Here is a 16,239-nt window from a genome sequence, read left to right as displayed (position 1 = left end):
TTACCTGCGATCCGACTCGAGAGTGAAAAGTCACTCACCTTGTAAAAAAAAAAAAAAAAAACCTTTATTATTCTTTGATAATGAGCAATACAGGCTATGTAACACACTCCAATTGAAACCGCCAGGTAAGTCTTTTTAATTGACTACTTTAGCTTTCACTAATAGTGATAAATACAATTTCACAGGACAGCTGTTTGAACAAATTGTAACACAAAAACATGAAAACATGCTCACTGAGGATGACACGTGGTTTCTACTGCTGATGCATTGCAAAATTAAACACAGCTCACAGGATGGCATTTACACGACATTCATATATTTATTTATGTATATTTAATATCAGATTGTACACAATTTAGAATTTACAGGAACAAAAAATATCCACAAGAAATGTTTAATTATACACAATTACTTTTGGGGAAAATGTTTGCATTCAGACCAGGATGGATCCAAATAGCTGTTGCGTGACATCTTAACGAGAAGCTTCAGTGTTTAAATATGACAGGTTGCAATAAAATGCTAGCCAACCCCACAAGCCAATCAATATCAGCTATTTCAGGTGTCGTTACAATGTAATAATGTCCTCATGTTAGAAATGTGTGTATCTTAATTTAAGAGAAAGGTTCAGTGAAGTTTATTCTATTTATTAGACGACATAGAAATCATAATTAGTGAACAAATACAGACTCAGTAATACACCAAAGGTAAGGCAAAGTTCACACAAAGCCTGTCTTCTCAGTTGTCTGACTGTAGAAAAAGTGCTTATGAGAAGTGTTTCCATCAGTCAGTCAGACCAAACATTCTTACTGTTCACATCTTTTTGACTGGGCGAGATCTCAAACAACCTCTGTGTGCAGGTGGATCCATGACATTCAAACGTTTTGCCATAACATAACACAAACATTCAAAAACATGCCTTTAAGTAAAATAAATAAGTGGGGAAATATTGTATGTCTAATAGCAGTCTAAACTTTTAAAGCAATTATATTTTGAAAGCCAAATACATTTTTAAGTTTGGTGCTCAACATGCAGAGGGAAGCCTTAACAAACACGAAACTAACATTTCAAAAGTTCTCTTTTATGCACTGTTTTACCCACAGTGTTTCACCATATAATAATAAAGTTAAATATCCAAGTTTCTTCCAAGTAATCTAATTACTGTGAGGAGATACAGCTAATCTACCACCGACCAAAATACAGTTTTCATCACTGCAACTTGGGATTGCCCTCAGCAGCAAATCAGACAATAAATGACAAACTACTGTTACACCATTATGAAAATTACTTCTTTTCTTTTTTGGAAAACATGTCCTGTACGATGCACTTTTGTACATAAAAATCAATCCTATGGCCTTGGTCATACAAAGGCTTGTTGTCCCTTACAGGCAGCAAAAAGGATGAATTGCTTTAAGTTTCTCCTTTGTCCAACATCAATCCCTGGACACAAGACCGCTTTTAATAGGCTAACAGATCAAGGTCCTTTGAGAAACCCTCAGCACACCTAAAGTAATTTTAATAAATTGCATTCATCACAAAATAAAAGAATACATGTTAAAACTATTTTGAACTAATATTACACCAGTAAAATTATGCTCGTAAATTCTATTGACATGTAAAACATCACAAGGAAAATATATAATAAAAAAGTGAAGAAATGCAAAAGATTCAATGAAAGGTTTCTATTTGTACACCTTGTTTGCAAAATAGATAACTAAAATTCTAATAAAAGAAAGAAACAATATTTCTCTTAATCAGACACAATGCCCACCCTGTCTGCTGCTAAATAGTAGACAGCAATGAGTAACTGCATCATGCCGCGTCAATCTCTCATGACTACATGTCACCAAATGTTTGCCTCCTTCTACTTTACTACAAAAGTATTTTGCCCTTTTTGCTAATTTCTTGTCGAAAAATGAAAGAAAATCAAATTAAATTGAAAATTACATTGAATAACATACACATTAAAGCATCAGTGAAAACAAACTGTAAGCCTAATTAACAGGTCCACACACACAATACCACTGCATTTACATGGTATTGCAAAAACACGTAGATTTAATCCTAATGTATATGTCTTAAGTGGAATAGATTTTCTGAGTGTTTTTCCACACAAACCTTTTCAAATATACTTAATCATTGCATGCACAACTGTTTAGGCACTTGTAACCTTCGATTAATACAGTACTGACAAGTGACTGCAACCTTAAGACTAACAGTTGAGACACTACTCAACACGCAACCCTCACAGGATCACAAGAGCTTTAGTTTGAATATGAGCAGCAGTAACTTCATACTCTTACTGAGCTGACTTTCATGGCTGTGGAGGCTATATCAACTTGAACAAGTGAAAAGTATTTACAGATCCATCAGTGAGTCAGCAATTGTCTTGAGCAATAATGCACATTTACTAAAGAGGTGTTAAATTAGAAAAACAAAATTGCTTTGAACGGATAAAACATTTCATTTCTCTCAGAAAAGACAGAAAACAATCTGTATATGTAATGCAAAGGCACACCAGGAGGTGGAGCACTGATCCATTACTCTGGGTGAAGTATAGAGGGACTCAGAGCATTTTTAAAGGGACATCCATAAACCTGCTGTTAGATTACATTTTTTTTATATACACAATTTTTTGTTAAGTTTAAAGTTAAATTAAGTGCTTTTCTCTTTGATTAAAAGTTAAATCTGGCACTAGATGAGCAATCATTATCATCAAAAACAAAACTTTCTTAGTTTAAATAACACATTCAATAAAGAATATGATGATGATAAAACTGCAATATAATCTACAATATAGGACGCCTTTACACCTGACATTAACAGGTACTGTCTACAGACTGAGAACTGATTAAAATATTTACATTATTTAAAACATCTCTGTTGTTTAGTTTTATGCCACTACTGCCAGTTTACTTCTCTGTAGCATCTATTGTATTTAAGTTTGATTGGTGGCTAAATGCACTCATAACCCTATCAGAATTAGTTTAGGAAACAAATAAATAATGCACATTGATCGTTGAAGGTGCATGTTAGCAGGTGCAAAGGCGTGTACAATAACAATCTCTCTGACACCTATTACAGTATAATGTAGAGGTTCATTATAACTGCCTGTAATGTATCATCATCATCATCATCATAATGTCAGATAAAGTCGGCGATGTTATCCACATGCAGCCTCTTGTATTTTGTGTGTATTGTTAACAGAATATTTACAGAACGGCTGCCCGGGACCCTTAACAGCAGCAACACGGCACTGGCTTCTGTTTCTGGCGGTTACTTGAGGATGATCTGTTTCGGAGGCAAAGACAAGTCACTGAGTAGTTTCACACAACAGGTATACTTTACAATCGCCTTTGTTACAAGACAAAGATTATTAAGGAACTCACTTCTCACTCTTAAGTGATATGAAAATACAAAGTTTAAGTGAAATGAACTTTATTCTCTTGATACATCGTTTTGTAAAAATGCGGCTTGACCTTGAAGCTAATTTAAGGTTAAAAGTTTTATTGATTTGCAAAAGTGATTTGGAACTGAAATTATAAGTTTTGATATTAAAAAATGTGTTTAAACAATCAAATGAATTATTTTACACATTGAATAAATTGTTTTATGCATTTTTAAAAACAGTTTTAACTATTTATCAGCTTCAAACCCTTTTTTTTTTCCAGTGTCAGACTTTTGACCGTGATTTTGTGTTGTGGCTGTGTATCAAAGGGGAGGGGTGCGTGTAGACTAGTGATTGAAAGCTCCTGTGTCACGTTGGTTACAAGTTTAAAATGAGCATTTTGGCTGAAGATGGTCACTGCTCCTTCACGGGATGCTGCCGGCACCAGCCACAGTTTCAGATTGTGCTATAATAGACTATATTGATGGGTCAATATTTGAAACATATTGATATACATACATGTGGGGAAAAAATTTACCCCTACAACAAGGAATACTGTTATCTGATTGGGTGGTAGGTTGCAAAAAAGCTATATTGAGATTAGAATCTCGCCCACCTTATTTAAACCTAATGTAAAAGAGTTCATAGCACCTGCAATATCAATATGTTACAAACATTCACTCATCAATATAGTCAATCATAGGATAATCCAGGAAACCATGTTTCTTACCTGTTGGCTGGTGCCAGCAGCATCCTGTAAAGGAGCGATGACCATCTTCCATCAAAATGCTCATTTTAAACTTGTAACAAATGTGACACAGAAGCTGTCAATCATCAGTCTACACCCACCTCTCCCCCTTCATACATGCCCACAACACAAAACCAGGGTTAAAAATCGGAAAATGATCAAATCAGATGTAAAATAAAAAAATAAACGTAAACTAACAAAAAAAAAAAAAAGAAAACAAATTTATTCAAAATAAAATCATTCTTTTGTTTTTTTTAAACAGTTTTTTTTTTACATTTTAAATATCAAAACTTAGAATTTCAGTTTCAAAAGACTTTTCAAATGAATAAAACTTCTGACTCTGACTTAGCCCCACACTTTTATGCCAGTGGTCATGACAAAGTTTAAATACTAACTTATCCGTATGTCCATATGACTTCATTCATTAAACATTAAAAAGACAACAGTAATCAAAGTAAAGAATACCAAATACTTTAGATTTACTCTCTCAATCCTAATATTAAATGTTTCAAACTAGCCAATTGAGGAAATGTGAATAATATTTTTTATTACACGAATAATAAAAATCTTATATTAAGACGTTGCACACAGAAAGTCAGCATAACCAATATCAAGAACTGTATGGTTAAGTCCTATATACTGTAGCTTGTGTTGGAAAAGACACTGACATCAACCAAAGCATAAAACATGCAATAGAGAATATAAGCGACACCACAGTTTGCAGATGGAAGAGCTAGAAATATGTTTTGTTTCTAAAGGAAAGGATGAGATGCAGCCTAGTTGGTCTACGAGGTACACGAAAGCTTAATGCTGCAATGCAAGCCGGGCATCTCTACGCTGATGAAGCAACTCCCCTGATTGAAAGATGAAGCACTTATTTAGAGCTCAAGGATTTATGACAGAAAGCTTTAAAAAGGAGCAAACCTGATTGGTTGGTGCTGTTGCTGCGTAGGGGACACTTGTGGCGGGAGTAGTTGCTGCAGAGACAGTAGCAGGCGTAGCACTGTACATCATGGGGACTTTTTCAGGAAGGGAACCATGAAAGCAATGAAAAGGGAGGTGGAGCATTATGGTAACCATAGCAATGTATCTCTCTCTCTTGCCAAGCAAATACAAAATGACATTAGCAGCAAGCCATCATTGGGTTAGACCAGCAGATGGCATGTGATCACACAGCAAAGCGAGACAGCAGGGGAAAAACATAAAAGGAGGGCTGATAAGAGATAAAATTAGGAAATCTGTCCATAATCTGGCATCCCACAAGATATGGCATGTAAAGCTATGCCACCAGAGGTGATCAATGTGTTTGTTTGTTGTTGTTTTGTTTTTTTAAATACAACATTTACAGAGTTTTACTATTAATACAAAACATTAAAGAGCATAAACTATGAGGTAAATCTATGGGATGCTGATCAAATTTCCTAATCACAATCCAGAATAAACCAAAAGTGCTTACATTTCTTTACTGTGCTTTGATTATTTAAAATAATTTTACAAGCATATATACATACAGGGCTCTGATCAGAAAGGCAAAAAATGAAACATAAAGCTAAAAATGTTTACTAAAAAACTAAAGTAATCTCTTGTTTTTTTCAGTTTTTGTTCTCATCCAGTTTCCTGGTTCAAAGGGTTGATTTCTCATCCGTTAATAGTAAGTATACTCTACCTTATCCAGACAAAGTAATGTATTCTTTACTACAAAAGGACATGGTTAAAGAAGAACATGGAGGAGGCACCTACCAATGCCATTAGCTGGAGTCATGCACAACACAGAACCTGTGTGATTTACAGGTGAAAAAAGAAAAGGTCTTTATCAAAATCGACATACATTAATATGGTCAATACTGGTGTAAGCCCATAAAAACAGATCTTTACTTTATTAAACAGGCCCATTGTGTTAATGCAGCATTGTTTTGTTCTGATGGATACAAGCTGAGTAACACAAAACTAGTGTTTTGTAGTTAGTGTTCACTAACTACAAAACAGGCGCATTAACATAGAATACATTTAAGAGAAATTTCTGCAAGCAAACAGACCTTTTCAAACCAGACATTTACACTGGTCGCATTAGGTGAGGTGTAGGTGTATGGAGAGAAATTGCCTCAAAAAAGGTTACAAATATGTACAGTATGACACACAAGACCCCCCCCCCACCAAAAGAAAACAAAGGAAATCCCAATTTTACACCAGAACATGAACACAGCTTACATATATGGATCTGTGCAAAGCTGACCTTGTGAAATGTGTCTCAAAAGCCCACGTGTGCATATTAGGCGATTAGTTCACATGGTTTTGTAAGTGAGCGAGAGGGATGTTACGTGTAGTTTTAGACATTTGTATACACAGAAAATTATCCGATTTGTGAAGCTGAACTTAACAAATTGTGTGTAAATGATCAGTATTTAGTCAGGTTTAAACGTATGCATTTGTAAATCTTAGTTTACGCGTGTGTGTCATACTGTACACATTTGTAATTCTTTGAGGCAAATTTCTCCCCATATAGGTGTGTCTATGACCATGACTTGCCAACTGACATATAGCACACCTGTTGCCTTGAAGAACCTGCCCTGGTTGTTAAGAGGTCATCAATTTGCTTTGTAACCACTGCTTCAATCTTTAATAGTTTACTGGTTCTACTGGAGTAACTGAGAGCAACTGTTTTTCATAACAGTCTTACTTTTCGTAATATGAGTTTAACAAAGTTTAATTATAAGCTATGATAAAGCCAAGAATCTTGCAGTGACATGTCAAAAACCTGTTAGTGTAAGGATTAAGAGTCACACCCTTTTTTGAAAGCTTTGATATAACAGACCTGTTCACAAGGAGTGCTGCTGATCCTGCAAATTTCTTCAGTTAAGTAACAGTAATACATGATGTGATATTTGCGAACAATATCTGACGGCAATAAGCCCTGAGACAGACACGGAAATCTAGCTTAGCCATGGAGTCATAGCAGGTTTGGAAGCTCACCTGTGGGATAAAATGCTGCAGTGGGCTGCTGCAGAGTCTGTGAGCTGACCAGAGCCTGCTGGTAGTGCAACAAACTGGGGCTGAGGAGAGAGCCGGCCCAGCTGCTCTTCTCAAGAACTGGTCTCTTTGGTAGGGGTTGCAGAACACTATGGGGAAAGGCCTGGAAAGGGACAAGAGGCAATAAGACACTTCCCATATTTCTGTTACGCACACCTTTAAAAGGATATGTTAGTATTTATGTTTAAAAAATGATACACATGACTAAAATATAAAGATGACACAATGAAAAAAAAAACTACCACAGATATGACTGGTGTAATGTATTCACCAAAACTTATTTGACAACTTGAGCACTTAAAAATACCCATGCTGACAGATCATGTACAGAAGGGCAATATAAGACTTGAAGAAGCCGTAAACCCCAATGACAAAAATGAAAAGTTCTCACAGTACAATTAATAGCTACATGCAAAGCAAAAGGTGAAAGTACCAGGTCTACAGTTGCCTCGAGGGGTCGCTTCATTGCTTTGGCAGTCGACTGAGTCTTTTAATAGCAGGCAGCGAGCACATGATGGCAGTGGGCCAATGGGATTCAAGCGTATTAACATACAGGTAACAGCAAGCAGAGGTGCATCATGGAGGACAGCATTGTGGATAGGTGAGAAGGGGAAAACAAAACAAAAATAACCTGAATGTAGTATACCACATAAAACACAATATTCATGCACAGTAAGGACACATTAAACTAAAGATTCCTTAATTAGTAGGTCAACATGTACAGTTAATGAATCATTTTGGCAACAAAGACTTATAATAACAAGGGTGTAATAACCTTAAACTATACGTCAAGTTTGAGAACAATGCTTAAAATGAAAGGTATTAAAATATTAACAAAACCTACTATGCACACAAAAGGATTTTGGAACACGCTGGTTTTATGACTCCAAGTGCAGGATACTGATATAATGCACAGCAAGCACTTAACAGTTTCATAATTAAATGAAAGATAGCTTGGTTTTATGAAGGTAGCAAAGGCAGTACCACAAATCAAAAGTTAAAACAACCATGCACCTGATGTCACAAAGCACAGAATGTGGAGCTCCATTTACTGCACTCACACTAAAGCTTTTGAATTACAGATGTCTCCTTAACTTGTACAGTACATAAGAACAACTAACAACTTAAACTACAACCTAAATAAAAATGTATGGAAAAGAATTAACCATAAAAGATGATGTATGCTAGACATGATTTTTAAGTAGAATGGAGGCCAAAGAAGCATAATTTAGTGAGCCAATGTGGCTTTAATATTGCACTAAAGAAAAGATAATAGAAATTGTGAGAAGCCTGATTGTGCATTACATTTAAAGGCTATTTAATGATACTTAATGACGCAATTTAAAAACAATCCAAGAAAAATTGTAGCTGTAAGACTTAATGAAGAGGATCAATTTAAAATTGCTAAGACTATGTAAATCTGTGAGAGGAAGGTGTCAGATTCAACTGTCTGAAGTTTTACATAGGAAATCAATATTGTGACCTTTAAGAAGTTTTATTTAAAAATAAAATACTGGTGCATTTCTTTGATATTAAACTACTTCAGGAGTTGCTGCTTAAAGTTTTGAGAGGAGCTTCTATTCAACTTCACTGAATGTACCATTACAAATGCTTACAAATATGCAGCACTCCACATTCAGCAATTTCATAGACAGAACAATGATGAACACTTTATCAATCATCAGAAGGATAACACTCTGACTTACCACAGCTGCAGCTGCGGCTGCGGCCTGTGCTGCCACTGCTGTCTGATTGATTTGTTGTTGACTGGATTTGATTTTGGCCTGCAAGTGTGCAGGCGGGTGAAAATACTTGCACTTCTCCCTGGAACAGCGACTCTTGATGTAGTCCATGCAAACAGTGACAGTGTTATCCGTGGTGTCAATCATTGGGCTGTCACTGGGATGAGCAAAGCGGCAATCTGTCTCCCCTCTTGCACAGTTTCCTCGCTGAAACTCACGACACACCTGAGAGGAGCAAGAGGAGTTCAGCTTTTAAATGTGTAGCCAGATCATGTGAAACCGCATAAGCGCTAATGTATTTTTATGTGAAGTCACGCCTTGGTGTGCATGAATACCTCTAGTTTGTCTGAACGCTGAAGCTTCTGTGAGGGAGAAGAAGAGGAAGAGGAGGAGGAAGAGGAGGAGCACTGGACTGAGACAGGTGAGCTCCCTGGAACAAGAACCGGAGTGCTGGAGAGGATGTCTGAAGGAATGAGGCTCATTCCATGGCTTAATGGTGTCATGTATGAACCATAACCGAGACCAGCGTTTGTGCCAAGTCCCTGTGTAAATGTTGGCTATGAGGGAAGAGCATACATATTATGTGTGAGAATGCCATCCATCAACATCACACTGACTTAAAATTCCTCCTGAACCAGGACTTTACCACAGGCTGCAGGCTGGGTCCAGGGATCATGAGCTGCATCTGCTGGGCAAGCACGGCTGCTGCAGTCTTCTGATGGATGAGGTTGTTGCGCCCATTTATCTCTAACTGGGTTTTTAAGTGTGAAGGTGGATGAAGGTACTTGCAGTTTTCTCTTGAGCATCTGCCCTGCATTCAGAGAAATTATAAAGTGAAATAGAAGCATTTTCATTCATATCATAAAGAAATTTTACAATCTGATAGACTAAAAATGTTGCTGAATCAAAAGACTGAGAAAAAAAATGAATGTTTTGTTTTCATCAAAATCCTGTAAGATTGTCTCAAAGAAACGTAATCGTCAACATGTTTTTTCTCCACAGCTCTCCCACTCAGGCTCCACTGTCAGCGGTGCTGTGTTGCATGACGTGACAGCTAGTCGTGGCTAGAATAAAGCATTTTACATTGCAATGATGGATGTCAAAATTTTCTTGAGTCAGGCACAAGACTTTACTTGGAGTGCAGACAGTTAGTGTTGAAAAATGCAAAAGAATAAACTGTTGCAGATTATGTGTTGCATTACATCCTTTATTTAGACTCTCACAGATCAGATCAGAGCTGGTACTCAGAAGTGTTAATCAGCAGGTTAAATGATTTTTCCCATGAAAATTTCACAGACTACACAATTCTCAATCCTACCCGACCCACCTACTATCCAAAATCATTCACTGCACAGTCACTGAACATCAGCTTTGAATGCAACACTTGTGCAGCATATACTGTGCATTACAACATGCATTGGCTAATTACACAGGGTTTTTTTTACTCATTTAGCCTTAACGGTGGTATATTTCAGCGGTTTGTTTTTAAGCCTAAATACAAAACCTGAAAAACCCTTTATTTATTTATTTTACCCTCAATATGAGCCAATCAAAGCCATCCCTGCCACTCAGGCATTTATATTAACCTAATAAGAGATGAGCGTTCTCTCTCCTATATATTCAAGTTCTCAGACTCATGTCTGCTCATTTAAATTTCTTCTGACATTCATTTAGATATATATTCTGAATACTGGTTATTAATTTGTCTTATCTATAAAGAAAAAATGTAGTACTCACAGAATGAACCAAACAAGGAGATACAACAACCAAGGAATGACTTGACTTTATATCTTCAGCATCTAGCCCTAGAAAATTTTCAGAAGTAATGCCTGCTGGTACTGAACTTTAGCCCTGATATATAACAAAAACGTATCGCCTACAATAAAACTGTAGAAACAGCAAGTAAAAGGAATCAGCTACATCTGGACATCAACAGTACTGTCGGGTGCTTTATTAGAAGCCACGAGGATCTACTTACAATACCAAAGAGTGTGCATATTCTTCAACATGATGACATCAATTGTGTTAGGATTCACTGGTGAATGGGAAAGTTAACAGTAATTGTTTTGACATGTCCTTCTCACTCACAACCCTGAATTGAACAAAAATCGTATGGCAACAACGTCAGCAGGAAAGCCAAGAGAAAAATACGAGGAAAACACGTCTCTGAATGGCTAGCTCTCACTAAGCAAACAAGGGCTCAATACTACAAAACATCATTGTAAACTTTGACATAGTTAGACAGAGTTCCTAAAAATTGGAAAAGCACAGCTTGACATTCATTCTCGAAATTCCAGTAGAAACTCTATACTCCCCTTAAGGTACCCTGTTGAAAAAACATTTTAGTCTGGCTCTGAATAAACTGCACATTTTATTTAGAGCAACGAATGAACATTTGTTAGAAAATCTTCAGCTAATTTGACAAATAAAAATCATAAATAAGGCATTTTAGGGTATCCTTTATCTCATGTAACAGTAAATTAAGTAGTTTTGATATTTGCTTGTTGGTCAAATAAAACAAGCACTTTACTTGTGAACAGGACAATCAGTTTAGATCATTTTTATATATGAATGTAATTTATTTATACTCTTTCTTGAGTTTCTTGAAATGTTCTATTCAAATCTATTATAATTATGATCATTAAATTTCCATATTAATCAATATGAAGGTAATGCAGATAGTTGCAGTTGTAGCTTTTCTTTTCAAAGCAGAGAGCTGTTCTCACCTTAATATTTTATGAGCAAAATGTAATACAATCTTTTACAAAGGAAATTACAGATTTCTGGCCGACTACTTTGCAGTAAAATAAATATTATGGAAACCTCTAATCACTTTGATAAGTTGAAAAGTGCTTGGTGCCACTTATCTACAACATAAAGCCAATGTCTGAACTAATAAAACCCCCCTTTCAGATATGCACCCAATTAATCTGTTGTTCCATTATTCTGTTGGCATCTGAATGTATCAATTAGATTTCTGAATGAAGACTCCGGTCGCTTTTTTAGCCAGCAGGCTGGACCTACCATACCAAAGAGGGATGATTAGTTTATGAAAAGGGAAGACGGACTGCAGAGTGGTGCAGCTCACCGACAGTCATAATAATCAAGATGAACAATAAATGTTTTTATATGAAGGAATGAAGTAGATTCATTCTATGAATGCATTCGGGCCCATGTCCACGGGAGTTACAGGCAAGCTATGTAAAAACTTGTAGCAAGGTGGTAAGGAGATGAGTCAACATGAGGATAGTCCTGGAGGCAAAGCTGGATTTTGGTGTGATGGTGAATGTGTGAGAGTGGATTAAGGATGCCCCCACCTCATTCAGGGCAACTGAGCAAGCAGGAGAATAAACTGACTGTAATCCATCTGGCTGCCAGATTTTTTTTCTTCTTCTATCACCTAAATCCTCTGGATAAGTGATTAGATTTTACCGTACAATCTTTGGGAAATAGTGGTATTACCCATGATTTCACAAATAGTAGAGCAATATGGGAAATGAGGCTGGATGCTTGGGAGGGTTAATGCACTGAAGGGCTCTGAGAATTCAATATTAAACTTACACCTGACTATACAACAGTGATGCTAACAGTTGATTTCTCTATTATCACCACTTAACATGGGAAATGAGCATGCTTGAATTTTTTCTAACCCAAGAAATAATTATTTTTCTTTCACTTTTATAAACTAATAACTGACACGTACTTCCAGCACTACATTATTAAGCATATAAGTAACTTACACAGTTACACTGCTAGCAAACAGCAACAAAATCCAGTTTTCCTTTTAGTCTTAGTTTACTTTCATACTCCTTTATACAGGGGCATTATTTTCTGACACTTAATAGAAGATCATTAATATGTCTTACCTTCAATGAGTCAAAGCAGGCTATGACTCTTCCATTTTCAATTTGGCAGCTCTTCGACGGATGAGCAAATTTGCATTCCTCATCACTGCGTGAACAGTTTCCTCGCTGAAACTGTCGACAAACTTCCAGAGTTAGCCATTTTGTGTCTCTCGCTGAAGAAATATTTAACGCCATGTCCAAAAGTTGTAACTTTAAAGCAACTTTTAAAAGTCACTCTTATTGTTGAAAGACTAATTCACCAGAAGCTGTAGCTTAATCGCAGCTTTTAGCTCTGAATACAGTCTGCTTCTTTGTTAAAACAACCAGATGACTCCCCCATCAGAAGGAGCAGAAAAATCAGATGACTAGCCAATCAAAGAAAAATTATCCTAGAAACAAGAACAACTGTGTTTTTTACAGCAAGAGACTGCAGTGTATACTCCACAGCCGAGAACGCCCACAGAGAGTGAACAATGATCTCAACACAGAATTGTTACTCTGTCGTATGTGCGCTGGTCAGTAGCCTCCGTCTTGTTATCCTCTATTTTATGGCTTGAATTTCTCATTCTTTTAGGTGCTGAAAGTGTGCAAACCAGCGACAAAGGGCTTGAGCTGAGGTATCCTGTGTTGGTGCATGAGACTGCAACTTAAAAAAGAAGCGAGGGGCAGCAATGTACATGAACCAACTTCAGGTCGGAGATATCTTCTCAAAGGCACTATCTGTTTGTAATCTGAAAGAAAAGAAAACAGGGATATTACTGAAATTAAACTTAATTGTGATTACAGCATCATTAGTCTGTTCAGTGGGCATATTAAGATACGTTAAGATGTTATGTAAAATATGAGAACAAACTCCCCACAGAAAGACAGGTTCAAACCCAGAACCTTCTAGCAGTGAGGTAACCACTGCACCAACATGCCCCCATGACGATAGTACAGAGCAGACAATTCACATTGTTAGAACTCCTCTGTAAGTAATAAAAGTTCAGCTCATACAAAGCTGTCAGCGTTTTATCAAGAAAAGAGACTTTGCACACACCTGCAAATCACTCACCACCTCACATCTGTTCCTGTCTTTATTTAAAGCCATTAGTCTGCCTCCTCTATAAACTGAATTACAATGAAGTGGCAGATGCCATCCATTTAAACTCATACAACTACACAAAATAGGTTTGAATCAGCAAAGCACAAGTCATACATTTTGCAATCAGGCATAAAAAAATCCGTTTATCTTTCACCATGGAGCTCCTTCTCATCATTTCGTGGGAAATCCAAAGGGAATACAGATGTTTTATGCCTACACATTTCACTCTTTTCCAGGTTATGCTGCCTAAATAAAAGCATTAGCATTTTATAAAGGCACCAGATCACACAATCAGAGTTTTGCTGAAACACGGTTATGACACATTTGCATCAAAGTTTGTTCATCAGGATCCATTAATTGCACTTTATAAGAGTCATACAGTTATTGCAGCCAATTCATTTTTTTCTACTTCTCTATGTACTGCTAAGCTGGTTGGGAGTCAAACACAAACTGCGTAGTCAGACCTGCAACTACACAGGAAGTTGCTGAGCAGACAGAAAAGGTGGACAACTCATGAGCTGATTAAATCTGCATGATTTGATTTTTTTTAATCCTACTAAAATCAACTAAAGCTATCAGTAAATACTGCACTCCAAAAGCTGTTTTGCTCTGCTGCTCTTCCTTTTCTTTTGCAGCAACCCTTGGTCTAACAGTACGCTGCAGCAAATTCCTTTAGGCGCAAGTCAGGAAACAGAGCAGGAAAACCGACCTCTCTCACTTCATTCGGCACTAAAATGCTTGTTCTTGTTTCCTGGAATCTAGGCTGGAGATACAACTTTCAAGCTGCTGACTTCTAAATATACTGACAAGAAAAAACAACTCTTACCCTTCTTTCTGTCCCATGGATTCAGTGACTAAAGATTTTCTCTTCACAGCAAGAAAAACAGACTCTCTGCCAGGCTCTGACTAAAACATTTCCAGCCACCCCCTTCCTGTCTGGGAGCTGGCCTCTGGGAAGACCCTCCCAGTTAGAAATTGTCCAATAGGGAACAAGAATCTGATCTGCCATGTGAAACTTCCTGTTGACCATTTATTTATGATTACAATCTGATTACTTGGAGAACGTGGAATTCAACACTTGATCCATGCCTCCAGAGTTTGCTGCTGCAGGGATGAACAATGATGCATGTGAAATAAATTATTTTGCAAGCTTGCACAAAGCTTCTGCACAAACATGACTACAGAGCATGCAGCCCATAAGTGTATATCCTAAACACTCTTTACAGTTAATTATCATAAATACAGGCCTGAGTTATTAGCTCCATACCTTGGATTAGGTGCAGGTCAGTATGCTGGTATTAAAAACCCGTAATAACCCAATGTAAATAGAAATACGCCTTTTTTGTTTTGTGTGTGTTATCTTTCAGTTCTAATTGTAACATTTAAATAATTTCAGCATCCTTCTCAGTTCAGGGGTGTAGCCACTTACTGCTGACAATATGATGGATGGCGTTGTCTTAATGGCACTTCCGAGTATCCCAGGTAGGAATCATTTTGTCTACTTTTTTAAAAAAATGTAGTCATTTTCAGAGTAAACGAGGAAATGCACATAAGAAGCACCGCTGTAGGTGTACCATAACAACAAATACAATCATATTGTGTCACTGTAATTCGATTAAAAGCTGTAAGAAAATACTTTAAGGCTTACTAGTACAATGGCAGTCAACTAACTGCCACTATTTTGTATCACGCAGTTTTATTACCACAGTTTGAGACTGCTAGGATGCTTAAGTGTCAGCTTTACAACCCAATCAGAAATACATTCACATTAACATGCATTAGCTTGCATTAGCCACACTGGTAGCAGAAAGACAGGACCTGCTTACCTCATCATCACGAACGAGCTGCTTCCCAGAGGATACGACAATCACGCACCAGCTAGGACAACGGCAACCCAACTAACGAAAACAATATGTCAAGTGTTCCCGAAATTTCCTCTCAATAGCCTCTTTATTTCTCGCCCTGTTCTGAGAATTACCGCTCGTTATTTCATCCACGTCTCCGACCTAATTTCTTTAGTTTGTAGCGCTGCACAGATTTAAGCAACAAGCTTTTGACAGCTTACTGTACGACCGTCAGTTCAGTGTGATAAAGGGGTGTCCCTGGGTGCGATGCGAAGGCTGAAAACAGCCATTAATTCAGCATATGACGTTTCAACCGAGCGTAAGGCGTAATTTATTGTATAGAGACATTTCATACATTAAGTTGATTTCTAAAATAATAATATAGTGGGAAAAAGTAGGCATTCTTTAACTTCTATTTTCTGACACCCACCCTACGTCCGCAAAGTGGTACGATCCACACGAGTGCCAGTAGGCTAAAAGGGCAAGGGTTTGCTTGTTACCAAGGGAACAGCAATAAAACTATGTGAGTTTTGTGGATTATGTTCATGAGAGCACTCGTTCCCA

The 16,239-nt window shown here is 37.1% G+C and overlaps 1 protein-coding gene and 1 long non-coding RNA gene across 5 annotated transcripts; one reads left to right on the top strand and one right to left on the bottom strand.

The window, feature by feature from the left end:
* Window positions 1–294: 294 nt before the first annotated feature.
* On the bottom strand, window positions 295–15,947 carry LOC146556753 (muscleblind-like protein 2a). 4 transcript variants are annotated; one of them, XM_085250169.1, is made up of 10 exons: window positions 15,658–15,946; window positions 12,769–13,478; window positions 9,549–9,713; window positions 9,238–9,459; window positions 8,867–9,127; window positions 7,594–7,647; window positions 7,104–7,263; window positions 5,874–5,909; window positions 5,058–5,152; window positions 3,142–3,288 (listed from the first exon to the last, which is right to left on the bottom strand). In XM_085250169.1, the coding sequence occupies exons 2-10, from the start codon at window positions 12,940–12,942 to the stop codon at window positions 3,274–3,276; spliced, it is 1,182 nt and encodes a 393-aa protein (XP_085106295.1). In that variant the 5' UTR covers window positions 12,943–13,478; window positions 15,658–15,946; the 3' UTR covers window positions 3,142–3,273. The 4 variants fall into 4 exon arrangements, with proteins under 4 accessions (XP_085106293.1, XP_085106296.1, XP_085106295.1 ...); XM_085250167.1 differs by lacking the exon at window positions 5,058–5,152 and having other exon boundaries at window positions 295–3,288; XM_085250171.1 differs by lacking the exon at window positions 7,594–7,647.
* LOC146556754 (uncharacterized) lies at window positions 3,041–10,011 on the top strand. Its single transcript, XR_014889034.1, has 3 exons — window positions 3,041–3,334; window positions 5,730–5,784; window positions 9,541–10,011. It is a non-coding gene; the product is annotated as an uncharacterized LOC146556754 (long non-coding RNA).
* Window positions 15,948–16,239: the final 292 nt, after the last annotated feature.

Source organism: Mchenga conophoros, linkage group LG16 (assembly GCF_057382185.1).
Source record: "Mchenga conophoros isolate Kocher_MC1m ecotype Shallow Benthic linkage group LG16, M_conophoros_male_GT1.1, whole genome shotgun sequence".
Lineage (NCBI taxonomy): Eukaryota > Metazoa > Chordata > Actinopteri > Cichliformes > Cichlidae > Mchenga > Mchenga conophoros.
The sequence above is the reverse complement of the archived record's forward strand: the minus strand, read 5'-3'. Positions and strand labels throughout refer to the sequence as shown.